The sequence below is a fragment of the Sorex araneus genome, chromosome 4, assembly GCF_027595985.1.
Source record: "Sorex araneus isolate mSorAra2 chromosome 4, mSorAra2.pri, whole genome shotgun sequence".
NCBI lineage: Eukaryota > Metazoa > Chordata > Mammalia > Eulipotyphla > Soricidae > Sorex > Sorex araneus.
In genome coordinates this window covers 215,943,531-215,971,184 of record NC_073305.1, presented here as the reverse complement: position 1 = coordinate 215,971,184, position 27,654 = coordinate 215,943,531, and the positions used below count along the sequence as shown (strand labels likewise).

The following is a 27,654-nucleotide window of genomic DNA, read 5'->3' as shown; positions in this document are numbered from 1 at the left end:
TCACTCCCAGAAACCCTCAGGGGACCGTGTGTGGTGCTGGAGATGAAACCAGGCTGCAAGCAAGGCAAGCACCTTAACCCCTGTACTCTCTTGACCGCCCCTTATTTCTTTCCTAATGTGAAGTCACGTGGCCTTACCATCCCTGTTATCCAACAACCAGAGCCAAATTGGATGTTTTCTTCCATCACTCCTTTCTGTACAAGGTTCTCCCTGCCAGCCTGGAGTAGGACTAGGAGAAGACATCCATTCTGCATTGATTTTATTATTCCTATAGGTTTGGACTTTGGGGCCACACCCAGAAGTGTTCTGGGGCACACCCCCTGTAGTGCTTGTGGGATACTGTGGTCCCTGGGATCCAACCCAGGCCCCCCACATGCTAATAGTTTCCACCAGCCCTTTGAGCTACCTCTCCCACCCAAGTCTGCATTGAATGCTTATGCCTGTGTAGCCCACATCCTAGAAAGATATTTATTCTTCACTCTCCCAGAAGTGTCCTTGGGCCATTTTCAACTCTGGAGTTTGCTTTCTAATCCTATATTTATTTTTCTTTGTTTATAAATAAAGTACAGCGGCTGGAGAGAAAGGACAGGAGGTGAAGTCCTTGTCTTGTGGGGAGCCAAGGCATCTGTGACCCTGATTCAAATCCCTGGTACCACCTGAGAACCCCCAGTCTTCCCAGGCACTGCCAGGGGTCACTCCTAAGTACAGAATCAGGAATAGTCCCTGAGTGCCCCTGGGTGTGGGCCCAAAAACCTTCTCCTCACCCCCAAAAAAAAGAAATTCTTTAAGGGAAATTTTCTTTTAAATTCTTTATTTTTATTTTGCTTTTTGGGGTCACACCTGGCAATACACAGGGGTTATTCCTGGCTTTGCACTCAGGAATGACTCCTGGCAGTGCTCAGGGGACCATATGGGATGCTGGGAATCGAACCTGGGTTGGCCGCGTGCAAGGCAAATGCCCTACCCGCTGTGCTATCGCTCCAGCCCCTAAATTCTTTAAAATTCTTATGGAAAAGAAGAAAATAACAACTACCAATGGGATCATCTGGTATGTACGATCCTGTCTCTGCCTCCTTTCACACAGTGTAAGGTCCTGGGAATCCCCTATAATTTGTACCTTTTCATTGACATGTAGCATCGCATTGTGTGAATACCTTACAATTAGTGGATTCATCCTACAGGTGATTGCCATCTGAGGGATCGCCAGTATGTAGCTAGTTTCAACCAAACTGCTGGCTGGAGAGAAAATATGGTAGATAAGCCATTTGCCTTGCATGCTGACCTGGGTTTGATCTTGGCATCCCTGGTGGTCCCCTGAGCACAGCAGGAGTGATCCCTGAGCATGGAGTGAGGAATAAGGCCTGAGCACCACTGGTTGTGGCCCCCAAACCAAAACCCAAGCAAAACCAAAATATTGCTGGGGGTGAGAAAAACAAAGTCTATAATTAAAGTCTCCTTAGGAAGCAAATGCCCAGGAAGCAGCCTCTACTCATCACCCTGATTTTCCTCTTCAAGAGGCATCAGCCCCTACAGGATGACATCAGGGTCTGTCGTACCAACTCCCGGCGCCCGCAATTCCTACTGCATGTCCCGTACAGGCCGAGGTACTTGGCCAGGGCTGAGCAGGAATATGGCTTATTCAGCCACAAGGTCCCCGGGCCCGGGTTGCAGAACCTCGATTGCAAGCTCTGCAGTTAATAACGTCTTGCAGTACCCAGTACATTTGGAACAAGGTGACTCATTTCCTTTTTTGCCCCAATTCCCACAGATCCCAATACCTGGTCCTGACCTGGGCCCCTTTGCCGAATACATCCTAATAGAGAGGACTCGGCTGAGTCAATAGATTGTCTTCCAAAATAAGGAGAAACATGCTTCACATCGCCTGCCTGACTTAAGCATCAGCCCCCCCCACCCCCCACCCAACCCACCCATCCCTGGAAGTGCCTCCTCAGGCTCCTCATAAATCCCTACAAGAGGTTAATTGCCCGGTCCATAAGAACCATAATCATTCTCTGAGACGGTGAGTTTTCACCGCCAAGGAGGGCAGGTAATTGGTTTTCCGTTTAGCTTCATTCTTACTTCCCCCCTGCTTTTCCTCTAATGATGAATAGCTTGTCAAACAGGGAAAAAAATTATTTTAATTAAGAGTCATCAAAAGTCCTATTTGCAAGAGAAATGATTAAATTCCCTCTGCCTTGAGGAATAACAATTAGTCAACCAAATACCAAGTTCTGTTCTCGGTGGACACATGCCACAGCATTAGAACGCAGGTAACTTCATTTCCAGAGAATTAATGTAAGTGATACACACCACTGAGCCTTCCTGCACCGCAATCCCACGTGGAACTCAATAGATTTTATCGCTGCTTCCCTGGACCCTTGAGCATCCACTGCAACCTGCAGAAGGAACCCGAGGTCTCATGGTCAAATGCTAAAAGTTTTCAGATATTCACAGCTACTGTTTAGATGAATGGATTACTGGTATATGTGGAAATTCTGCTCAAACTTCAATCTGCAGAATTGAGTTCTGACTTCAGAGGTTTTCCACAATTAGAGGCTAAAAGCTTCGGTTGCTAAGAAAATTATTGTAGGACCGGAATGATACTACAATGGGTAGGGTGTTTGCCTTGTGCATGGTAGACCAGGGTTCAATCCTCTGCATCCCATATGGTCCCCTGAGATGGCCAGGTGTGGCCCAAAAACAAAAGTAAATAAATAAATTAAAATAATAAGCATTTTAATATAAAGAAAGAATAATCATGATACCCCATCAAAAAATGAGAAGATGGGGGCTGGAGTGATAGCACAGCGGGTAGGGTGTTTGCCTTGCATGCGGCCGACCCGGGTTCGATTCCCAGCATCCCATATGGGCCCCCGAGTACCGCCAGGAGTAATTCCTGAGTGCATGAGCCAGGAGTAACCCCTGTGTATCGCCGTGTGTGACCCAAAAACAAAAAAAAAAAAATGAGAAGATGTTGTACCCGAGTTTCAGATCCCCAGTGGCAGAGAGACCCAGTCCACACACGACAATGCCAAAGCAAAGGAATTTTATTACTAGCCTGAGCCAGCGCTAGCCCGAGCTAGGGTCCGGTCTCATCCAATGCAGTGGAGTCTTGACAAGGACCCTGACTCCACATCACAAGTAGTTTCTATAGGGTTCGGTTAAGAAGCAGTTTATAGGGGCTGGAGCGATAGCACAGTGGGTAGGGCATTTGCCTTGCATGCGGCCAACCCAGGTTCGAATCCCAGCATCTCATATGGTCCCCTGAGCACTGCCAGGAGTAATTCCTGAGTGCAGAGCCAGGAGTAACCCCTGTGCATTGCCAGGTGTGACCCAAAAAAGCAAAAAGAGAAAAAAAAGGGAAAAAAAAAGAAGCAGTTTATATACTGGCCTGTTTTCAGCATTGCCCTATTACAACATCGGTCAGCAATTAGACCGCAGGTGCAAGTAACGGCTTGGGGTTCTTTCCAAGAAGGGTGCAGCGACCCCTCATGACTGGTCAGGTCCAACTGCCCAGTTTCTTATCTAGGTGAATTACTCAATTGGGAGTTTGCCAGAAACTGCAAATCCTGCTTTGGGGAAACAGAACCTGAGGCCTGGCTGAGACTTAATGTTAGCTGCAGTTTGTCATGGCTTCTGAGGAGCCTGTGTTTGGGCCTCACAAAGACAATTCAATCAGCTTAATCAATGGCTGACTAAATTAGCAGTACTCTTATGTTTAAAGAAACAATGGGGAGAGAAGATAAACACATGACCAGAGAAGACATATGGATAGCCAGTAGACATATGAAAAGGTGTTCATTGCCACTGATTTCTGGGAAACGCAAATCAAACCAACACGGAGATTTTTCTCCCACCAGTGAGAATGGGGATTTGGTGGAAAAGGAAATTTCACTGTTGGCGGGAATGTCTGGGTCAGACTCTATATAAATTCTAAGGAGATTCCTCCAAAAAAGTAAGAACACAGCATCCCTAAGACGTAGCTATTCCACTTCTTGACATCTGCCCACCCCAAACGCAAAAATATTCATTCCAAAAAAAATATGCATGCTCATATTCATCGTAGAGCTTAGTACACTCGCCAAGATATGGAAACAGCCCCAATGTCCAGTGACAGATGAGTGGATAAAGAAGCCACGGCATAGAGACGCAATGGAGTACGACACAGCTATCAGAGAAGATGACATTGTACAGTCTGCTGCAACATGGGTGGAACTTTTTAAGGTGTCACATTGAGTGAAGTCAGTCTATGGTGATGGACCCACCATGTTTCAATGAGCATCTTCGTGTATTTGCCCATCTGCATTTTCTCTGAATCAGCTGGGGACTTCATCTTTCGAGTTCAGTGTTGAATTAGTGAAGTCTTATGTATTGGTTTCCTATAGGCTGCTATCACTCATTGTTACCACAAATGGGGTGGTTTGGCGGCGCAAATTGATGATCTCTCTGTCCTGGAGGTCACATGACCCAAAGGGGAGCTGGAGAGATAGGACAGCTGGCAGGGCATTTGCCTTACAGGCCACAGGCCTGGGTTTGGTCCTTGGCACCTCATAGGGTCCCCCAAGCCCACCAAGAGTGATCCCTGAGTGCAGAGCCAGAAGTAATCCCTGAGCATTACTGGGTGTGGTTCCCACACAAAAGCAAACAACAAACAAAAAAAGACCCAAACAAATGTGTCAGTGAGGGCTGGGCTCCTACTGGAGGCACTCAGAGATAATTCGTTTCCTGCCTCTTCTAGCTTCTGGGAGCTGTGTTCCTTGGCTTGTGATCCTTCCGTATCACTGGGATCTTGCTTCCCTTGTCACATCTCCTCCTCTCCCTCTGTCCTTTTGGTGTCCCTCTTTCCCTTTTGATTGCATTGTGCTTGCATTGAGCCCAACTCGATAATCCAGGATGATTCTACTATCTTGAATTAAATCTGTCTTTGGTTTTGTAGTTGGGCCACTCCTGGTGGACTCGGGGGACCATATGAGATGTCAGGGATTGAACCCAGGTGGGCCTTGTGCAAGGCAAGCATCCTACCTGCTGTACTATTGCTCTGGCCCCTTGAGATCCTTAATTAGATCTCATCTGCAGAGTCTCATAGGCCACATAAGGCAACATATTCACACACATCCAGGGAATAAGACAGGGTCATCTTGACGGTGGTGGCCGGCAATTATTCTGTCTGGCACACACCGGGAATTATCTTGAGTGTCTGTCTTTCTCATTTCCCTGTGGACGTCCTAAATATGTGCTGTGTTCCTATGTGCCGTGTCCTGAGCCAACTCTCAGAAGAACATTAACTAGCCTGGTGACCGTGCCCAGGTTACATAACTTCCCCCCAAACCGCACCACACAGTTCTCCTTCGCAGAGCTGAGAGATGAGAATCTCTCTCCTAGGAAATGTTGTATCGAGAGCATCTGCAGCCATTTCTTCCCATTTAATCTGAATTCCAACATTGCATCTGTAAAAAATGTCAGCAAAAGCCCCGGATGCAGCAGTGGTGATGGGGTAGAGACACGAACCGCTTAAAACTGCTGGCATGAGGGGCTGGAGCGATAGCACAGCGGGGAGGGTGTTTGCCTTGCACATGACCAACCCAAGTTCAATTCCCAGCATCCCATATTGTCCCCCAAGCACCGCCAGGAGTCATTCCTGAGTGCATGAGCCAGGAGCAAGCCCTGTGCATTGCTGGGTGTTACACACACACACACACACACACACACACACACACACACACACACACACAGAAAAAACTGCTGGTGTGAATGTCAATCTGCACAGCATCCTGAAGGACATAGATGGCACTATGATGGTCATGAAGAGCCTCTGCAATGTTTTTTCTCTTCATCCCAATAAACATCCATTTCTAAAGTGCTTTTTAGGGGCAAGGTTGAATTTATGGACAAAGATTTCCTGTAGAATGTGCTTTATCCCACTGGAGGGGGATGTGGAAGGAAACTAACTGGGTTGTGAGGAGTCTGGGACAGAAACTTCATCCACCACAGCAAGAGGATTTAGTCCAAAGAACCTAAAAGGCTGTGCTCAGGGGTTGACAAAAGATTACTGACAAAATGAAGAACCAGGGAGGATTTCAATCAATGAACTGTTCGATGAGAGTTGTTGATAGATAAAGAAAGGTGGGGGGCTGGAGCGATAGCACAGCGGGTAGGGCATTTGCCTTGCATGGGAGCGACCCGGGTTCGATTCCCAGCATCCCATATGGTCCCCTGAGCATCACCAGGAGTGATTCCTGAGTGCATGATCCAGGAGTAACCCCTGTGCATCGCCAGGTGTGACCCAAAAAGAAAAAAAAAAAGAAAAGAAAAGAAAGAAAGGTGGGGAAAGGCTTAAAATATGGGTTTCATGGGGCTGGAGAGATAGCACAGAGGGTAGGGTGTTTGCCTTGCATGTGGCCAACCTGGGTTTGATTCCCAGCATCTTATATGGTCCTCTGAGCACTGCCAGGAGTAATTCCTGAGTGCAGAGCCAGGAGTAACTCCTGTACATTGCCGGGTGTGACCCAAACAGCAAAATATATACATACATATATATGTGTGCATATATATGTATATATATATGGGTTTCATGGTGTTGACAGTAGGTACTTTTAGGCAACGGAATAACGGAATTCTGATTTGCTATTTATATTTTCCATCTTCTAACAGTGAAAGGTGGAGAAAGGAGATTCCATCCCGCCACTCCTTGAGTTTACACCCTTTCTGGGTGGAGAACAAATTTGTGTTCCAAGGTGTCCCTCTAGTGGACATGTGACGCGGCTGCTGCGGGCCACGCCAGCTTGCCACGGGGTCAGACACAGCTTACAGTGTTGCAGATCTTTCGAGAAAAAAAAAAGGGTCTGAAGTTACTATGTTGCATATTCAAAGGGGGATGGACTGGGGTCTGTGAGGGTCTGGGCGGGCTGGAGAGGTGATGCGCCGGGAGGGAGCAAGCCGGGTTCAACTCCCAGCACTGCAGATGATGGACACGCTCAGGGTGGGTTTGGGGATATGTGACCCCCCAAATCAATACATAAAAAATTGGGGGGCTCACTATGGGAAACCGGGGCTAGTGATTCCAGACTCACTGGCCAAGGTACTTTTTTTCAACTGTGAAGTCGATCTCCTCTCTAAATGCCTTGCCCGACGACTGTACAGAGCGAAGGGAACCCGATAGGTGGAAACGCTGCGGGCTCAGGGGCGGACGCGCGCGACCCCACCCGCGCGCGACCTCACCTGCCCGGGTCTCCTTCGGCCCGGGCTCGGCTCTCTCCGACTCCGGCCGACACAAGCGTTCCCGGACTCGGCTCCCTGCGGCCGACTTCGGGTGCTGCTCGGCTCGGACTCGGCTCCCCTTCGGCAGCGTTCGGTCAAAGCTCGCCTTCTCAGGCTCGGCTCTCTTCGGCCTCCGGGTGACGTTTGACAAGGACTCGGTTCTCTTCGGCTTCTTTCGGGTGTCGTTCGACTCGGGCTCAGCTCCCTTCGGGTAACGTTGACATGGGCTCGCCTCGCTTCGGCTTCCTTCGGACGACGTTTACCATAGGCTCGCCTCGCTTCGGCTTCTTTCGATAACGTTCGACTCGGGCTCGGCCCTCTTCGGGTGCCGTTCGACACGGGCTCGGCTCTCTTCGGCACCGCTCCCTCAGCGCCCCCTCCGCTCCTTCGGTTCTCTCCGGCTTCCTTCGGGAGAAGCTCGGCTGGGGCTCGGCTCCCTTTGGCACCGCTCCCTCAGGGCCCATCGCTCCCTCGGTTCTCTTCGGCTTCCTTCGGACTGAGCTCAGCTCCCACTCGGTTCTCTCCGGCTTCCTTCGGGCGGAGCTCGACTCGGGCTCGGCTCTCTTCGGCCGCGCTCGGCCGCGGCCCCGGAAGCGCTCCCATGGAGCCGGGACGGCGGGCTTCCCGCCTGGCCATGGCGCCGCTGCTGGAGTACGAGCGGCAGCTGGTGCTGGAGCTGCTCGAGGCCGACGGGCTGGTGGTGTGCGCCCGCGGGCTCGGCGCGGACCGGCTCCTCTACCACTTCCTCCGGCTGCACAGCCACCCGGCGTGCCTGGTGCTGGTGCTCAACACGCAGCCGGCCGAGGAGGTGCGGAGAGCGGGGCGGGCACTGGGGTCCCCCGAGCGGGTCGCGGGGCGGGCGCGGGGGTCCCCGAGCGGGGACGGGGGCGGGCACGGGGGTCCCTGAGCTGGTGCAATTCCTGGAGCCGAGCGAAGCCTCGGAGGAACCACGCAGGAACCACCCACGGGGCGGCGGGGGATTTGAATGGGGTCCCTGGGGCAGAAGCGGGGGGGGGGGGCCAGGGGCCCGGGAGGGGACCCCAGCGGGAGGGCAGACGGATTTCAGAGAGGACAAGGGGAATTCTTTGGAGAAGGAAGGGCTGGGGGACCCCCGGAGCAGTGGGGAGATGTCCTGATGAGGAGACAGGAGAGAACCCCAAAGCTGAGCTTAATAGGGGCTCACAGATGGGGGCGGGGGGAACCCCTAAAAGGGAAAAGTGATGGGGGTGAAGGCTAATGGGATGATGTGAACGGGGAACCCCGCTGAGAAGAGTCGGGGTGGAGGGGGCGCCCCAAGACTGGGAGGAAGAGCAAAAGCTGAAGATGTTGGGGTGCTCCGGGTTAGGGAGAGGAGCCCCCCTGATTGAGAGTGGTCAGCGCCGCTGGGACGTCAGCTGAGAAGTGTGCCTAAACTCTTAGGGCGGACACCCTAAGTTGTTGTCGAAGGGTCCCACTACCCCCAGCCCCAGTAAAATAGCATTGAAATGAGGGTGCACAGGGTATGGAGTCCCTTTTGCACTGGACAAGGGGAGACTCAGGGTCTACACTGCATGGAAGCAGCCGGGTGTCAGCCTGCTCACGTACTAGATACCCTGCAAACCTGGCTTTGGCAGGAACTGCTTTCCAGGTTTTCCAGTGTTCAGACTGGGCTTTTAAAACTTTTTGTGTGACTGCTAAAACATACTGATGGGGGCTGGACCAATAGCACAGCGGGTAGGACGTTTGCCTTGCACGCAGCCAACCCGGGTTCGATTCCCAGCATCCCATATGGTCCCCTGAGCACTACCAGGGGTAATTCCTGAGTGCAGAGCCAGGAGTAACCCCTGTGCATCACCGGGTGTGACCCAAAAAGCAAAAAAAAAAAAAAAAACATACTAATGAGGAGGAGAGAGAGAGAGAGAGAGAGAGAGAGAGAGAGAGAGAGAGAGAGAGAGAGAGAGAGAGAGAGTGTGTACAGGGGTTAAAGAGCTTGCTGACTCGGGTTCAATCCCTGGCACCATACCAGGTCCCTCAAGCACCCTGGGCAAGGGGCCGGGAGTAAGCCCTGAGCACAGCCGTTGGCCCAGAATAAGCCAATGAACATACAGATGCTGATGATAATGTGAGGGTAGTGAGACCCGTCTGTATACTTCTAAGCCAGCAGCAACACCATGAAGTGTAGCCTCAAGAGCGGGTTGATCAGTATAAAGTAGAAATTAAGTGTGGGCCTTCTTCATTAAGTTCACTATCTCGGATGAGCTTTCATGGCATGTGGCCGACCCAGATTTGATCCCCCGGCATCCCCTGTGATCCCTCGAGCCTGCCAGGAGTAATTCCTGACTGCAGAGGCAGGAGTAAGCCCTGAACGTCCCCGGTGTGACCCAAAATTTTAAAAAAAAAAAAAAATTAATTAAGTACACTATCTGAGAAAGATGGCACCTTATTTAAATTCAAAGGCCAGTTATTAAAAATTGCCTGAGTTCCAAGCGGGGAGAGGGAGAGAGAGGGAGAGAGAGAGAAAGGTCCCTGTCCCTGCCCTAGAGACAGGCAGGCTTGGGTGGTGGGCGGGGAACTGGGGACACTGGTGCTGGGAAATATACACTGGTAGAGGAACGGGTGTTGGGACATTGTATGACTAAAACCCAATCATGAACAGCTTTGTAATGCTCTATCTCACGGTGATTCCATAAGAAATAATTATCATTTTAAAAGAATAACAACAACAACAAACAGTTTATAAAATTGCCTGGGCTTAAAGTGACTGCTCATCGAGTTCGCTTTGCTTTAGGAGCATTTCATCAACCAGCTGAAGCTGGACGGCGTCAACCACCTGCCCCGCCGCGTGACCAACGAAATCGCCAGTAACAGTCGCTACGAGGTGTACACGCAGGGCGGGGTCATCTTCGCCACCAGCCGGATCCTCGTGGTTGACTTCCTGACGGACAGGATCCCTTCTGATTTGATTACTGGTGAGAACGGCACCCTCCTCCTCCTCTGTGTCTATAAATGTGCGTGTTTGGGGGCCCGAGCCACAGGCCAGGGGCTTAAGGTACTTGCTTTGCTCACAGCCTGCCTGGGTCTGATTCCTGGCACCCCAGAGGGGCCCCTGAGCACTGCCGAGTGTGGCCCCGGAGCCACACAGATCAAAATGTGCTTTGGGGGGGTCTCTGCTGAGCTCTGGGGGCGCTTGAGCTTTTCCAGAAGCTTTCACACTCAGCTTGGGCTTCCCGGTGCCACGGGCCTCGCTCTGACCCCAGCAGTCTCGTCACTGCACTTAGGTCCTGATACAAACCCAGGGGATGTGGCCCGACCACGGCCTTAGAGACACGTGGCCGTACGTGACCCACTTTGGTCACTCGGCGCCCTTGCGGGGCCTGAGTAAGCTTCTCGGCGGCTGGCTTTCGTGCTCAGCCCCTCCTCCCGTGGCACGCGTGGGCTCTCAGAACTCGGCACGGCTTGCGCTGTGTCTGTTTCCTGAAATTCTCTTTCTCCCCTATGGAGTTTCCACCCACCCCCTCCCTGATAGTTTCAGATTCAAACAAGGCCCAGGGTGACGGCTCCTTTCCGTGGCTTGCTTTTCTTTTCTTCTTTTTTTTTTTTGGGGGGGGGGGTGTCACACCCGGTGATGCTCAGGGGTCACTCCTGACTCTGCACTCAGGAATGACTCCTGGCAGTGCTCAGGGGACTCTATGGGATGCTGGGAATCGAACCCAGGTCGGCCTTTTGGAAACCTTTTCTGGAAGCCTTTTCTGACCCCCCCCCCTCCCCCACCAGCGTCCATTTCGGGGCCTCTACTCATGCCCTGGGGTCACCCCAAGAGCCCCAGCAGTGGGTAAGGCACGAGCCTCGCATTGAGACTGACCTGGGCTCGAAGCCCTGAGGCCCGCCTGGAGTGATCCCTGAGCACAGAGCCAGGAGTCAGCCCCGAGTAGAGCCGCCTGTGGCCCCAGAAACCGAAGCAAAACAGAATCCTACTCCCCGCTGGTCTGTCTCTGTCCCCGCCGCCCTCCTCTGCGGAGAGGCCCCGGGCCAGACCCCGCAGCCGTGTCATGCCCAGAGGTTATGCGCCATGGGATTCTGACTCGGACCCTCTCCTCTGTCTGCCACACTGTCCCGAGCCTTGGAGAGCCTGGAGACCTCTCTGGAAGGTTCTCGGGGAGCCGAGGGAGACTCCGTTCTGCCTCCCAGATCCCAGTGGTCACTGGGCGGCAGCAGTGGCCCGGGCCTCGAGAGGCTGCTCTCGGCTCTGTGCTCTCATCAGCCTGTTTCTCCAGTCTTGTGTTTTTGTTGTTGTTTTATTTTGGTTATTTTTTAGGAGAATTCTTTCTTTCTTTCTTTCTTTCTTTCTTTTTAATTCTATTTTATTTTTATAAAGTTGTTCAGGACTGGAACGATAGCACAGCAAGGTAGGGTGTTTGCTTTGCACGTGGTCGACCCGGATTCGGTTCGTCCGTCCCTCTTGGAGAGCCCGGCAAGCTACCGAGAGTATCCCGCCCGCACGGCAGGGCCTGGCAAGCTCCCCGTGGCGTATTGGATATGCCAAAAACAGTCATGACAGGTCTCACAATGGAGACGTTACTGGTGCGCGCTCAAGCAAAATGATGAACAGCGGGCCGATGGTGATACAGTGATTCAAACACCAATCCCACCAGCGTGGAGATTGTTGTGTTTCATCTTGGAGCCTTTGGAGCCGTAGTCGAAGAGATTCCGAGCATGTACGTTAAACCCAAACGAAGACGTACATCAGGGGGCTCGAGTCTGAGCGGTCGCTCCAGGAATCCTGAAGTTTAGAATATGATGATAGGGCGGCTTCCCTCCTGGGTGAGGCCTGCTGTTGCTCTCCTCTTGGCCGTTGAGGAGATTTTATGGCGCCCGGGGCAGCTTGTGGCTGTGGCTGTGCAGCCACTGGAGCCCAGTCCCGCTGGGACATCTCAGTCGTGGCTTGTGCATACTAGGTTTTCCCGCAGGTCCTCGGAGAGTCCTTTCTCACCCTTGGCCTTTCCCGTGGTTGTCTAAACACCCACGGTCGGCCACCTGTTGCAGCTGCTCTTCTGCTCTAACGGGACTCTGCCACCCCTCCCCCACCCCCGGCACCCTGCTTTTGGCCCCGCTTTGGGGGCCACACTCAGCCGTGCTCAGGGGCCCTTTGGGGTGCCGAGGATGGAACCGGGGTCAGGTGCTCGCGCTGGCTCTTCTCTCTCTCTCTCTCTCTCTCCCTCCCTCCCTCCCTCCCTCCTTCTCCCTCTCTCTTTCTCCCTCTCTCTTTCTCACTCCTCTCACTCTCCCTCCCTCTCCCTCTTCCTCTCCCTCTCTCCTCTCTGTCCTTTCCTCTCCTCTCCTTTCCTTTCCTCTCTCTCTCCCTCCTTCTCTCTCTCTCACTCTCCCTCCCTCTCCCTCTTACTCTCCCTCTCTCCCCTCCCCTCCCTTCCTCTCTCCCTCTCTCCCCTCCCCTCCCTTCCTCTCCCCTCCTCTCCCCTTCCCTCCCTCCCCTCCCCTCCTCTCCTCTCCTCTCCTCTCCTCTCCTCTCCTCTCCTCTCTTCTTTCTCTCTCCCCCCCTTCTCTCTCTCTCTCTGTCTCTGTTTCTGTCTCTGTCTCTCTCTCTCTCTGTCTCTCTCTCTCTCTCTCCTCTTTTTCAGTTTCCGTTTGCTTTCTTTGTTTCTGCGCCTGCTTCTGTTGTGTCCTTCCAGTCTGCATCCCCGGGAGGAGACAGTGAGCGGCTCTGGCCTTAGAGCGAGGTGCAGGAGGAGCCGTTTTTCGGAGACCATTGTTCTGCTGCTGCAGACTGCAGCTAGGCTAGCTTTGTCCCTCTCGACTCTCATATTCACCCTTACATCTGCCGGTCTTTTACCTTTTGGGGCCGGAGGAGCCTGGCTGCAGCCCGCAGTCCATAGGGTGGGGTTCGTGCGCAAACATGCAGTTACTGACAGCACCGCTAGGGGTCAGGGCGGCCCCGTGAGTGCGGGTAACCGCTCAGCCTCACCGCAGTGTCAGAGCCACCTGCCCTTCCTGCATCCTGGGAGGTCCCGGGTGGCAACGCCCACCTCTGCTGGGTGTCACTGTCCCGGCCGCCAGCGACCCTGCTGCTGGGCTGCGAGCGGCGCAGAGGCCCAAGCCCGCCAGCACCCCTCACCTCCAGGAGCTGCTGGGGGCCTCTGCGACCGTCTCTGCAAGTGCCCGGTGCCCACGCCGTGAGCGGTCTTCCCAGGCTCCGGGCTCCCCTGGCCGGTGCCCGCGGTGCGGTGCCCGGGGTGGCCTGGGTCTGTGATGGCCCTTGTCCAGGCGCTGGGCGGGAGGAGACGGCTCCGTCAGCTCTCCACAGGGGGCCCTTCCCAGAGACACCCCCAGGGTGACCCTGGGCCGGCTTCCGGCTCACTGCCTGACTCAGTTTCCCCCCCCTCTGAAAATGGGCCCGGTCACACTGTGAGGGTGGAGGAGCCCCTCGAGGTGAAGTTCCCGGGCGGCTCACTCAGCCGGGGCTCCAGGAAATGGGTCCAGAGTGACCCTGGCAGAGTCGGGGCGGCCACACCTTTGGGGGTGCTTTAAGATGCCGCCGTCACTCAGGTCCTTCCCGCCCCACGCAGGCGTCTTCAGATACTCAGGTGGGGCTGGAGAGACACCACAGGGCTTAAGGCCTCGCCTCACCGGCAGCCAACCCGGGGTCCCCCTATCCCTGCCAGGAGTGATCCCTGAGTGCAGGGCTGGGACTCAGCCCTGAGGAGCACTGGGTGTGCCGACCCCCCCCCCCCCCGCCAAAAAAAAAAAAAAAAAAGAAACCCGGAAACTCATAAGAGCTTTTCCTGTTTGTCCTAAATGTGTAACTCTGAGACACATCAGTGGTGCGTGGGGCGGGCGGGGGAGGGGCGTGCTGGTTCTCCCCTCCCGGTGCTCAGGCCGCCCTGTGAGGCTGACTCTGGCTGGTGCTTCCAGCCTAACCTGGCTCCCCACTCTGGGGTTTGATTTCTTTTCTTTTTTAATTTTATTAAATCACTGTGAGATAGTTACAAGCTTTCATGTTTGGGTTACAGTCTCACAATGATCCAACACCCATCCCTCCACCAGTGCACATTCCCCACCACCAATATCCCGGGTATAACCCCCCTTTCCCACCCTCCCCCTGCCTCCATGGCAGACAATACTCCCCATACTCTCTCTCTACTTTTGGGCATTATGGCTTGCAGCACAGACACTGAGAGGTCATCATGTTTGGTCCATTATCTACTTTCGGCACACATCTCCCATCCCAACTGGTTCCTCCAGCCATCATTTTCTTAGTGATCCCTTCTCTATTCCATCTGCCTTCTCCCCTCCGCTCATGAAGCAGGCTTCCAGCTACGGGGCAATCCCCCTGGCCCTTGTATCGACTGTCCTTGGGTGTCACCCTCATGTGATGTTATTCTATACTCCACCAATGAGTGCAGTCCTTCTATGTCTGTCCCTCTCTTTCTGACTCATTTCACTTAGCATGATACTCTCCATGTCTATCCATTTATAAGCAAATTTCATGATTTCATCTCTTCTGACAGCTGCATAGTATTCCATTGTGTAGATGTACCAAAGTTTCTTTAACCAGTCATCTGTCCTAGGGCACTCCCGGGGTTTGATTTCAAGTGGCCTCACTGACTCTTGATCCCGTACCCTTGGGTGCTGAGAAGTACTCCCACCGGGCACGGAAGCGGATGCCCGAGCCTCAGAGAGAAAGTGGGCTCTGGGGCTGGCATTGGCCCCTGAAACCCAGACTTCCCTTGCATGCCCCGCCCCCACACCCCTCACGTCAAAGGGCGCCCCTTGGCCTGGTTCTCCCATGCGCCTCCCTTGGAGCCCTTACCTCCCCGTGGCTAATTGACTGACCGTGTTTGAGTCACTTCTCCTTCTAAATCTTCTAATAGTATGTACTTGGTCACTGTCACTGTCATCCCATTGCTCATTGATTTGTTCGAGCGGGCACCAGTAACGTCTCTCATTGAGAGACTTATTGTTACGTTTTTGGCATATCCAATGTGCACGGGTAGCTTGCCAGGCTCTCCAAGAGGGGCGGAGGAATCGAACTCGGGTCGGCCACGTGAAAGGCGAATGCCCAACCACTGTGCTATGGCTCCAGCCCCATGTACTTGGTAGAATAATTAAATACATTTTAAACCCAAAAAGTATAAACACCTCTGTGTGTGTGTGTGTGTGTGTGTGTGTGTGTGTGTGTGTGTGTGTGTGTGTGTGTGTGTGTGTGTCGGGGGTGAGGGTTAAATGTCAACTCTCCTGGGTTCCAGAATATGCATTTTCTTTTCTTTTTTCTTTTCTTTTTTTTTTCTTTTTTTTTTTTTTTGGTGTGTGCGGGGGACATACCAGCTAGTGCTCAGGCTGTTCCTGGCCCCGTGCTCAGGAATCCCTTCTGGCGGGACAGGGGGCCGTGGAGTGCCGGGGATCAAACCCTGGCCATCCCCATGCTCGGCACAGCACCTTATCCCTTGCCCCATCTTGCATTCCTCCAGCACTGTTCCCTACGCAGGGGTCCTCCTCTTCTTTGTCAATCTGTTTCTGATATTTTGTAATTTGACAAGGTATTTTCCAGCCAGGCCAGCAAGTGCATCCCGGGGCACTTTTTTCAGAGAGTTCTGGCTGTGTAGCGCAGAGAGATTAGTCATGGACGGGCATTGGAGTTGTCAAACAATCCTGGTGTACAAATTCCAAAGGAATGCTCTGAACTGTTACACGTTTATTTGAAAAATCATTTGCTTAGCTAGAGTATGCTTACAGCTCCAACCCCTCAATGCACAGTTTAAGCAGCAAAACAGTCAATGTGGAATAGTGTTCTGTGTGTGTGATTATATATCAAAGCAAAACAAATATATATATATATATATATACATACATATTTTTTTGGTTTTTTTTTTGCTTTTTTTTAACCAAAGGTGTGTGGATTTAGTACTGTTACCAGTAACATATATGGGAATTTGACCCAACCAACAGGAAGAATTTCATCCTATAGAATGGGGAGTTTTAACTTGTTCTCTCCAGTAATCAAATATTAAATATAATAACTCTTATATAACAGATTTGAAAGCCTAAGTAATTTGAGTTTCCTAAGAAACAAGGAGGAAAGCGCTGTAATTAACAATAAATGCAACTGTTAATTAACAATAACTGCACATAAAAAAAAAACAGAAGGCGCAGCAAGTAATTACATTAAAAAGTCAAGAGTGAACATGCTGAGTTCATTGTCGAGAGAGCTGGGTATCGAACTGGGGCGTTTTTTTGGACTGTCTGAAAGGGTCAGGGGTCACTACTAGCTTCATTTTCTGGATCCTCGGAACATAGCACAAAGTTCTGCGAGCGTATCTGTCGCAAGAACATGGATGGTTTAGGTCTAAATCTGAGAATAGCCCGAGAATAATCATCAGGTCCAGATAATAATTATGGAAAGATGTCGTTTTCTTTGTTTTGAATCTCGTTGTGATTCAAGTGTCTTCCTGTGCCCCCCGCCCCCCTCCACCACCAAAAAGGGAATAGTTTTGACTCCCTTTCGCCAACTAGAGCTACATAGAGTTTGGGTGTCTTGTGTCACCCAGGCCCTATTTCCATCCAGACAGGGAAAGAGAACTAGGGACCTTGGCAGAAATTCTTCCTCCAGCCCCTCCACTGTGCCCGTCTCTGCCCACCCTCTGCCATTCTCATTCTCTCCGCTGCTTGGGGGATGGTGCATCCCAGCAGTGCTCAGGGGCGATCCGGGCTCTGTGCTCAGGGATCACTTCCGGCACTGCCCCCTCCCCGGGATCGCACCAGATTGCAATCTGTGCATGGGGCGAGCACCTTAACCCCCGTACTCTCTCCCTCCTGGGAGCTCTTTTTGTTGTTGTTTCGTTGGGAAGCCAAACCTGGTGGTGCTCGGGGCTTCCTCCTGGCTCTGTGCTCGGGGATCACTCCTGGCGGTGCTATGGACCCTGTGGGGTGCAGGGGATCGAACCCGAGTTGACTGCCCCCAGGGCAGACGCCCACCTCCCTGTACTATGGGCCGGGTCCCGTTCCTGCCTGGAACTCTTGACCCAGAGGTTTCCTTCCACTCTCCCCTTCGCCCCCTGCTGTCCTGGTTGAGCCCACCCTGTATCACTGCCCACGGCCCTCTCCTCTCTCTGTGTCCAGTGCGTGCCTCCTATGACCCACGCAGGCCTCACGTGGTCTGTGGCGAGCCCCCCCTCCCCGCCCCAGCCGAGCTGACAGTCTCCAGGGGAAGTGGGTGAATGGATGGGTGGGAGTGACTGTGATTCGAGTCCTCAACACCCCCACCACCCGCCACCCCCAGGCATCTTGGTGTACAAAGCTCACCGGATCATCGAGTCTTGTCAGGAAGCCTTCATCCTGCGCCTCTTTCGCCAGAAGAACAAACGCGGCTTCATCAAAGCCTTCACAGACAACGCCGTGGCCTTTGACACCGGCTTCTGCCACGTGGAAAGAGTGATGCGAAACCTCTTCGTCCGGAAGCTGTACCTGTGGCCCAGGTGAGCGGTGTTTCTGGGAGACAGCCTGCTTTTTTTTTTTTTTTTTTTTTTTAATTTTTATTTTTTAAAAAATTTTATCACCATGTGGAAAGTTACAGAATTCTCAGGTTTATGTCTCAGTTATACCGTATTCAAACACCATCCCTTCACCAGTGCCCATATTCCACCACCAAAATCCCGGGTATACTCCCCGCCCCCCACCCCAACTGTATAACTATGAATTTCACTTTATTTTCTCTTCACCTTGATTACGTTCCATATTTCAACACAAAATTCACTATTGTTGTGGGAGTTATATCCCCAAACAAGATAACCCTAATAAGGAGGCATTTGATAATTAGTTTTCATTAAAAGATTGTATGTTTTCAGGTTTTAGAAAAGGTCGCGCGGCCGCATTAGCTGCCGCACGGCTCGGATGTGTCCCAGTCCCGAATCCTGGAGCCGTGTTAGTTGCTGCTCAGTGTTGCCAGGGTTCCATCTGGAGAAGGTGTGCTGGCGGCACCTCCTCCTTCCAGCCCCCCGGTGTTGCTGGCCCCGATTCGGATCCGGAGCATTGTCCGGGCCGTGTTGCTCACTAGAATGCCTGCCACTTCTCTGTGGATTGTGGCATCAAGATCCAGCCTGCTTTTTGTGGTTTTTTTTTTTTTTTCAGGGCGGGGGGTGGATAGGGTGGGGGCACAGCAGGCAGCGGCCAGGGCTGACTCCTGGCCCTCTGCTCTGGGGTCACTCCTGGCGGGGCCGGGGACCCGAGAGATGAGCTGGAGTGGACATTGTCTGAGTCTGCAACGGGCAAGACCGACGTGGAGGAGACCCCGAAAAGCCCCCACTGAAGGCGCTGCTGCCCTCTGCCGAGCTCGGTCCCCTGGAGGAGAGGGGGCGATTTTGAAGACGACTGAGGCTGTGGCAGGGAGGGCTAAGTTTCCCGCAGGGGCAGCCCCCCACCCCGCCCCACCCCCCAAAAACAAATAATCTGGGCTGGCCACATGCAAGGCAAGCTCTTTACCCATTGTCCTGTCTCTCCGGGACCCCGACGTCCCACTTTAATTTTTATTTATATTAAATAAATCAGTTTAATTGCATTTGATCCTGGCTAGTTAGGGTCCTAAGCCGGTCGATCTGGACTGAATGAAGAAACGGTGATCACACATGGGACCGTTTTTATAAAAAAGAGAGGTTTGGCAATTGTTTTTCTTCTGGTAGCTGACTGCAGCCCTCTCAGCAGCCCCTTCATTATTGTGCATTTTATGAGCCTCCCCCACCCATGCCCAACACACACACACACACACACACACATTTCTCTCTGGGTGCCTGTACATACACACACACACTTCTCTTTGGCTCTGAATAATTCAGATCCTTCTGGTCACACTCAACCCTCACTAAGCTCCTGAACTCACACGTACACACACACACACACACACACACACACAACCCACAACCACACACACACCCCAGGACGCCAGCCCGGTGTAGTCAGGAACTTGAAGTTGCGGCAGAGTCCAGATTTCGAGCCAAGACACCCACTCCTATTTCGAAAATTTTACCCATCAGGGGAACGAGGCACACTGTTTTTTGAAAAAAACTTGTATAAATTTCGAGGAAAAACAGGAGGTTTGGGTCGTGAAACAGTTTACAGCCCATGCTAACGTGTCATTCTGCCTGTGAGCGGTGGTTACAGCCTGTCTCCTTGGCCGGTTGCACCCTCTCGATATGCTCTTCCTAGAAAAGGCTGGACAGTAAACACTCGCCGTTCAGACGAGAGGGTCACAGCGAACGCAGGCAGCCACAGGCAGCCCGTGAGCGGGGCGTGTAGCTTTGCAAGGGACAAAAATAAGACGCTTGGGTTTGGCCTGGACCTTCGTTTCCTGACCTCTGCCGTATTTGAATCCTTTCGTTTATTGAGGTTGAAAAGCGTTCCCGAGAGCACTGTCATGTCACTCCCCTCCCTTCCCCCCTTCCCTAAATGCATTTGCACAAATAACTTTGGAAGAGGATCAGACCCAAGGGCTGGCTCGATATAGCACAGTGGGTAGAGCGTTTGCCTTGCATGCGGCCGACCCGGGTTCAATTCCCATCATCCTATAGGGTCCCCCAGGGCACTCCAGAGCACCGCCAGGAGTGATTCCTGAGTGTATGAGCCAGGAGTAACCCCTGTGCATCGCCGGGTGTGACCCAAAAAGAAAAGAAAAAAAAGAGAGAGAGAGAGAGAGAGAGTCAGACCCAACATGCGTAGCCCTTCAAACTCAGAAAAATAAGACCACTTAAAAACTGTTTGTCGCTTTAGGTTCCATGTGGCCGTGAACTCGTTTTTAGAACAGCACAAGCCTGAGGTGGTAGAAATCCACGTTTCTATGACGCCGGCCATGCTGGCCATCCAGACCGCCCTGTTGGACATCCTGAACGCGTGTCTCAAGGAGCTCAAGTGCCACAACCCGTCGCTTGAAGTGGAAGATTTATCCCTCGAAAATGCCATCGGGAAACCTTTTGACAAGGTGCTCCATTTCCCTTCCTTTCTTGACAGCACAGCCCGTTTGTGTTCTCTTTTCGAGGGATGCCAGTTATTTTTCATATCTGCTGTGTTCCTGGTAGGAATTTGCTGTTGTTTCCAAATGCAGCGGGACTGATTTACAGTACAGTTTCCTTAGTATACTGGGAAATGGTGACTCGTTTGCCGTAAAAGCCACAGGATTGTTCGCTGACTTCTGCAGTGGTAGAATAATAATCTCGTTTTGGGTAGAATTGAGAGGAGTATGTTTTTTTTCTCTGAAATGACAACATTTGGATATCTCTAGGTCGAGGTTTATATAGGAATGCTTCATAATTATCTGTAAATTTGTTATCTCTTTTGGAGGATAAAAAACCATGGGGGGGGGCTGGATCGATAGCACAGTGGGTAGGGCATTTGCCTTGCACACGGCAGACCCGGGTTCGATTCCCAGCATCCCATAGGGTCCCCTGAGCACTGCCAGGAGTAATTCCTGAGTGCAGAGCCAGGAGTAACCCTGTGCATTGCCAGGTGTGACCCAAAAAGAAAAAAAAAAAAAAATTGGGGTAAGTTTTCACTACTGAGGAATGTGAAGCTTGTCATAAAATTGCTTTCTAGGGCAAAAAAAAGGTAAGACTTCCAAGCATTTTTTATTCTCATTTTTTTAATCAAAGATTAATATCAATATAGATGTGTAAATGCCTGAGATTGAATTATAGATCCAGAAAGGGCTTTTTTAAAAAAAAAAAAAATTCCAGGCAGCTTTGTTTTTCCCTTCCCACCCCCCCACCCCCATGGTTGGTAAAACCAGTTCCTAACTTTAGAACACTGAATCACTCTGTCACTGGAAATAATGCATGATGAGTATTTTTATAGTCACTTTTAGGAAAAATTTGACCCTTAATTTCTCAATTCTTCAAAAGCCATTTTGTTATGAAATAATGAGATAGTAGACGAATATCTCGAGCTTTGTTCCTCTACACATCTGCTAGCATTTATTGCATGAGGATAAAAAAAAAAAATTGATTTTGTTCTGGGACCACACCTGGCAGTGCTCAGGGCTAACTGCAGACTCTGGCAGGGCTCGGGGGCCCACATGGGGTGCCAAGGATTGAACCCGGGCCAGCCACGTGCACAGCAGGCGCCCTCCCCACTGGACTATCGCTCTGCCACTCCCCCACACACACTTTTTTTTTCATCTCACATTCTTTTCGATGGAAACATTTGAGGAGTTGTGAACTTGTCCTCGGAAAACATACAGTGTTGAAAACCAGGGCCCTTGCCTTGCACTCAGCCGACCTGGGTTCGATCCCCGGCATCCCATAGGGTCTCCCCAGCACCACTAGGAGTAATTCCTGAGTGCAGAGCCAGGAGTAACCATTGTGCAACGCCGGGTGTGACCCAAAAAGGGGGAAAAAAAAAATCTAAAGATTTATTTCCATGTAGTCCACTGTTAATTGAACAAACGTTCCCGTCCATGAGTCAGACTTGAATAAACGAAGGGCTGGAGTGATAGGACGGTGGGGAGGGCGCTTGCCTTGCACGCGGCCAGTCCAGGTTCAGTCCTCAGCGCCCCGGCGGGTGGGTCCCCTCAGTACCCCTGGGAGTGATCACTGAGCACAGAGCCAGGAGTAAGTCCTGAGCACAGCACGCTGTGGCCCCCAACCAAGCCAAAGGCCTCTCTTTGTCGCCACATCCACAGAAGGGGCGTTGTTTTCCGGTTGCTTCCCTGGCCCACATCCTTGGCTGCATCTCTGTCCCACGTCTCCACCCACTCGGGACAGAGATGCAGCCCACCCCAGTGTGTCTGAGCCACGTGCCCTGACTTCACCCAGAAAATAAAGAATTGAGGCGCTGGCGTTTAGCAGGCCTCTTCCGTCCCAGCGAGTAATGCGGGTATAGACGACTGAATTCGCTCCTGTCCGATGGGAAAGGTCCAGTGTCGGTGCCCTCTGCTTGACGCGAGGAAATGTAAAGGCTGGGGCTAGGATCCAACGAAACCAGATTTATTTTTCCCTCTTCCATTTCCTCGGGGGATAATGTTTGAGACTTTTTCTTAGTGTTTTGTTTCTTTTTCCTCTTGATTTTCTTTTTTTCTTTTTTTTTTGCTTTTTGGGTCACACCCAGCGATGCTCAGGGGTTACTCCTGGCTCTGCACTCAGGAATTGCTCCTGGCAGTGCTTGGGGGGACCCTATGGGATGCCGGGGATCGAACCCGGGTCTGCCGCGTGCAAGGCAAACGCCCTCCCCACTGTGCTATCGCTCCGGCCTCTGATTTTCTTTATTATTGTGGCTAAATATACACAACATAAAATGGGAACTATTTTACAGTGTTTAAGGGGTAACGGTCGCTGGAAGCTTTACCACTTGTAGGACCCGCCCGGTTGAACGGAGCCCAGCAGTTACTGAGTTTCATCCTCTTTCAGACCATCCGCCACTATTTGGACCCCCTGTGGCATCAGCTGGGCGCCAAGACCAAGTCCTTGGTTCAGGACCTGAAGATCCTGCGGACGCTGCTGCTGTATCTCTCCCAGTACGACTGCGTCACCTTCCTCAACCTCCTGGAGTCACTGAGGGCGACCGAGAAGGCATTTGGTCAGAATTCAGGTAACACTGGCGCACTGTCGTCCCCGTGGCTCATCGATTTGCTGGAGCGGGCACCAGTCACGTCTCCGTTGTGAGACTTGTTGTTACTGTTCTTGGCGTCTCGAATACGCCACGGGGAGCTTGCCAGGCTCTCCCGGGTAGCTCTGCTCTCTCGCAGGATTCAGGTAGGAGCCGAGCATCCCGTCCTTCCCGGAGCTGGTGTGACAACCGCACTGCATCCTGCCGGGGACCCGGCAGCAGGGAGCACTGGGATGGTCTCTGGCCCCAAGTCCCGCCAGAGCATGAGCATAGGGGTTTTATTGGATGCCAAGTGTTTCCTCCTCCTTGACTTCCATTACGTATAATGATTAATATTTATATCCGTTCCAGAGTTTTTTGTTGCTGTTGTTGAGGGGGGTTGTCTTGGTTGGGGGGGGGAGCAGAAGGCCACACCCAGCAGGGCTCAGGGCCGACTCCTGGCTCTGTGGTCAGGGACCACGAGGGGCGCTGGAGATGAAACCCCGCGTGCAAACCCAGCGCCCTACCCACTGTGCTCTCTCTCCGGTCCTCAACGGCCTCTTGGGCTCTCCTTTCCCTCCCAGGGTGGCTGTTCCTTGACGCCAGCACCTCGATGTTTGTGAATGCTCGAGCACGGGTGTACCACATTCCAGATACCAAACTGAGCAAAAAGGACAAAATACCGGAAAAAGTGGAGACGAAAGAAAAGCAAGGTATCGCGTAGGCTCCCGTCCGTCACTGCGTCTTTGGTGTAAGCGTGAGGCGTGCAGAAGGGGACCACGCGCGCACATTTTCTTCAGCCACGTGTACAGTGTGTGCTTGTGTGTCCTGTGTAACAGAGGTGCTGTTATGTCAGGCACATGTCGCAGGGCGCATCTTAGCATCCGTTCTAAATAAGCAGTGCCCAACGCCCATCTAGAATATTCTGACTGTTCCTTGGGAACTGCTGGGTGATCGTTCTGGGGTTCCCTCCTCCCACCCCCCACTTGATAGTCATTTCTAGGCACTTAACATTTTAGTGGGGTGCTTTCATGTCCCTATTAGCTTGTTAGGGAACAGAAACGTTGTAGAATGAGACAAATAAGAACCCCCACACACCCCGTACCTTGTCGGTGTAGTAAACCAGTCGGGTGTTTTTAGGGCCTGCGGCGGGGTCAGGCCGCCTGGAAGCTTCAGCCTGTCGGGGCCAGGTCTGAGTTCTGAGAGAGAAGTCAGTGGCCACCTCCGTAAGTTCCGTGCTCGAGGTCGTGGAAACCTTGGGCTCTGGGCACCGGCGGGCAGCCACCGTCCTTCTGTGCCGACCCCTTCATTTGGGGTCAGGAAGCCCTCGTCGGCCCGCCTGGCCGTCTTCAGACCAGTCTGCCCCGGCTCCAGGACGCCTGCCCCGTGGTGGGCATCGTGGGACCATCCAAAGGGTCATCGGGAGCCTCGGGCACCCGGGGGATAGGGTGGGATGGGGACCTTTCTGTTCGTTTAAGGAAGATGTCTTTCTGGGGTTGGAGCGACAGCACAGCGGGGAGGGCGTTTACCTTGCACGCGGCCGACCCAGGTTCGATTCCCAGCATCCCATAGGGTCCCCTGAGCACTGCCAGGAGTGATTCCTGAGTACATGAGCCAGGAGTGACCCATGTGCATTGCCGGGTGCGACCCAAAAAGAGGGAAAAAAAAACACATAAAGATGAATTTCCAGCAGTAAACGGAATGATTTCCCCCCCCCCCCCGCCCCCCGAAACAGAGCGGGCAGCAGACTGGCTCAGTCTGGGAGCCTCTGACCTAGACCCCCGGGAGACCCTTTCCAAGAAAGCGGCTGCTTCTGTGGACGGGGGTGACGCTGGCGGGGACGGCAGGGAGCTCAGGGGCCTGGCGCCGGGCGCAGGTGTCAAGGCCCGGAGGCGGCTAACGCGCATCCTTCCTCCCCCAGAAACAAAGAGGGAGCTCGTCCTCGAAAGCAGCCCCAAGTGGGAAGCTCTGACGGAAGTGCTGAAAGAAATCGAGGCAGAGAACCAGGAGAGCGAAGCCCTGGGGGGTCCAGGTAGGGGAGCCAGCGGGGGATGGTGGGTGACGGTTGCTTCCCCGAGGGAGTGGGGTCCTCGGAGCTTCCGGCCGGCCTGGCCTGCTCGTGTGCTGCAGGGGGATGAATTTCTGAAACCCTCTCGGCCTGCTGGCCTCTTCTTGCTCACGGGGGCTTGCTTGTGCTTCCTCCCTCCCTCCCTCCCTCCCTCCCTTCTTTACTTCTTCCCTCTCTCTTTTTCTTCCCTTCATTCCTTCCTTCCTTCCTTCCTCCCTCCCTTCCTTCCTTCTTTTTCCCCTTCTTTCCCCTTCCTCCCTCTTATTTTCCCCCTCCCTCCCTCCCTCCCTCCCTTCCTTCCTTCCTTCCTTCCTCATTTCTTCCTCCCTTCCTTCCTTCTCCCTTCCTCCCTCCCTCCCTCCCTCCTTTTCTTCCTTCCTTCCTTTCTCCCTCTCTTCCTTTCTCCCTCCCTTCCTTCTTCCCTCTTTCCCTTTTTCCCTCCTTCCCTCCCTCCCTTCTCCCTCCCTTCCTCCCTCCCTCCCTCTTCTTTTTCCCTCCCTTCCTTCCATCCTCCCTCCCCTCCTTTCTTTCCTTTCCTTCCTTTCCTTTCCTTTCTTTCCTTCCTTCCTTTCTTCTTTCCTTCCTCCCTCCCTCTTGTCCTTTTCCCTTCCTCCCTTCTCCCTCCTCTTCCTCCCCTGCCCTTTATTTCTGCTTCTCGTGTGGACGAGGCACGAGCTTTGCTGCTCAGCCGTGTGCCTGACCATCCGGTGCCTGGGACCTTCTCCAGGTTGAATCATGAAATACTCACGACAGCAGGTTTGGGGTTTTTCTATTCCTTCTGGTTGTGTTTTCAGAACTTCTCTTTAGAGATGCCGCTAATCCCCACCTGTCTGTTTACGGGGTCTCCAGTCTGGGTCCCGGCGGCGGACGCTGAGAAGCGTTGCGTTGTGTCTCCCCAGCAGTGGGCCTCAGAGATCGCGACCTTGCCCGGCCCCGGGAAAGGCTGTTCGGGCTTCTGCAGTCAAACATGAGCGCGCCCACCCCGGGCACCGTGGACGAGACACAAACTCGTTTTTCCAAATCGAACCAGTGCCTCCGCAATGGCACTGGGGCTCAGGCCCTGCCCGCAGCCGGCCTGGGTTCCATCTTGGCACTGCATGTGGTCCCCTGAGCATGACAGAGGGATCCCTTAGTGCAGGGCTAGGGAAATGTCCTAAGCCAAAGTCACGAATTCATAAAATAAATGAAGAAAACTAGATTTAAAAAAAAAAATCATGGTTTGCATTTCAAGGAGTACGAGGAGGCGCGTGCTTGCCTTGCACCTTGCATGCTGGCGTCACGTCCAGTCCCCGAGCGTCACTAGGAGTGACCCTGAGCACAGAGCCTGGGATAGCTCTGAGCACTGCCAGGTGGGGCCTCAGACACCCCAATGCCACGCGCCCCCCCCGCCTGCATGCACGCGCGCGCGCACACACACACACACACACACACGACTGACTGCCCAAATGATGTGCGCACACACGCACACACACACACACACACACACACACGACTGACTGCCCAAATGATGTGCGCACACATGCACACACACACACACACACACGACTGACTGCCCAAACGATGGCTTGCATCTTCGAACTCCTCCAGAATGGCAAGCACACAGTCCTTAGGCGTCGGAACATGCTGGCGATGTTACTCCGGAACTCGTGGTGCCGTGACTGAGGGGCCCAGCGCCAAGTAGTCCCACCTCAGAGACAGGGCGGAGGGGAAGAGAAGAGAGAAGGGAGGGGACAGGATCGCCCTGGCCAGCGCGGTCCACTCCACCTTGTTTTCCTTTAACGTATTTTCGGTATCACATTGCCAGAGTCACGTTATGGGTGATGCAGCTCTTAAGACCGAGCACATTGGGGCTGGAGCGAGAGCACAGCGGGGAGGGCATTTGCCTTGCACGTGGCCGACCCAGGTTCAATTCCCAGCATCCCATAGGGTCCCCTGAGCACCGCCAGGAGTCATTCCTGAGTGCAGAGACAGGAGGAGCCCCTGTGCATCTCGGGGACTGACCCCCAAAACAAAGACAGAGCACATTAACTTATGGGTGGGGCGGGGGTGGGGCCATACCTGCTGGTGCTCAGTGCTTATCCCTGGCCCTGCACTCGGGGATCCCTCCCGGTAGGGCTCGGGGGGCCATACAGGGTGCTGGGAGTCCAGCTCTGGTCAGCCACGTGCCAGACACATACACGCATCATCCCCCTGTCTGTCACCCACCCGCTGTACCATCGCTCCGGGCCCCAAGGTTGGGTTTAAGTCCGTTTTCCTCTCTTTTAGCCGATGGGTGTTTCTCCCTTGGTCATGTAACTCATGTGAAGAGTTCGGCGTGATTGTGGGCAGAGAGATGCTTCCAGCTGTCTCGGCGACTGATGGGGGCAGAATGTTACCTATGTTTAGTTCTGGTGTGGGGTCCAGCCCCCTGTTTTCTCAGACGCGTTTGCTCTCCTGGTGGGCCGCCTTGGTTCCCTCTGCCGGTGTGGGCTGGATTCTCAGTTTGTATCAAGTTTTTATGTATTAAGGATAGAATACTGATCGGTGGTTCTTCTTCGTGTGTGTGTGTGTGTGTGTGTGTGTGTGTGTGTGTGTGTGTGTGTGTGTGTACCTGTGTGTATCTATGCATGTATTTGTATATGTAGGGAGGTGGGGGTGCATTTGTGTGTGTATGTGTGTGTATGTATGTATGTATATGTGAATCTGTGTATGGGAGGCAGGTATTTGGTATTTTCTCTGTGTTTGTGTATGTGTAGATCTGTGGATCTTGGAGGGGAGGATATCTTCTCTGTGTT

The 27,654-nt window shown here is 52.8% G+C and overlaps 1 protein-coding gene across 2 annotated transcripts in view; it reads left to right on the top strand.

Moving 5' to 3' along the window:
- Positions 1-7,673: 7,673 nt before the first annotated feature.
- The window catches only part of ERCC4 (ERCC excision repair 4, endonuclease catalytic subunit), a 35,808-nt gene continuing 15,827 nt past the window's right edge, over positions 7,674-27,654 (top strand). For both annotated transcript variants that reach the window (XR_008629773.1, XM_004604329.2), the window contains exons 1-7: positions 7,674-8,065; positions 10,025-10,205; positions 17,528-17,723; positions 20,008-20,215; positions 22,635-22,815; positions 23,397-23,525; positions 24,734-24,844. Coding sequence is in view for 1 of the 2 variants with exons in the window: in XM_004604329.2 (XP_004604386.2) it covers positions 7,859-8,065; positions 10,025-10,205; positions 17,528-17,723; positions 20,008-20,215; positions 22,635-22,815; positions 23,397-23,525; positions 24,734-24,844 (1,213 nt within the window). In the remaining variant the exon portion in view is untranslated. The remainder of the gene's footprint in view (positions 8,066-10,024; positions 10,206-17,527; positions 17,724-20,007; positions 20,216-22,634; positions 22,816-23,396; positions 23,526-24,733; positions 24,845-27,654) is intronic.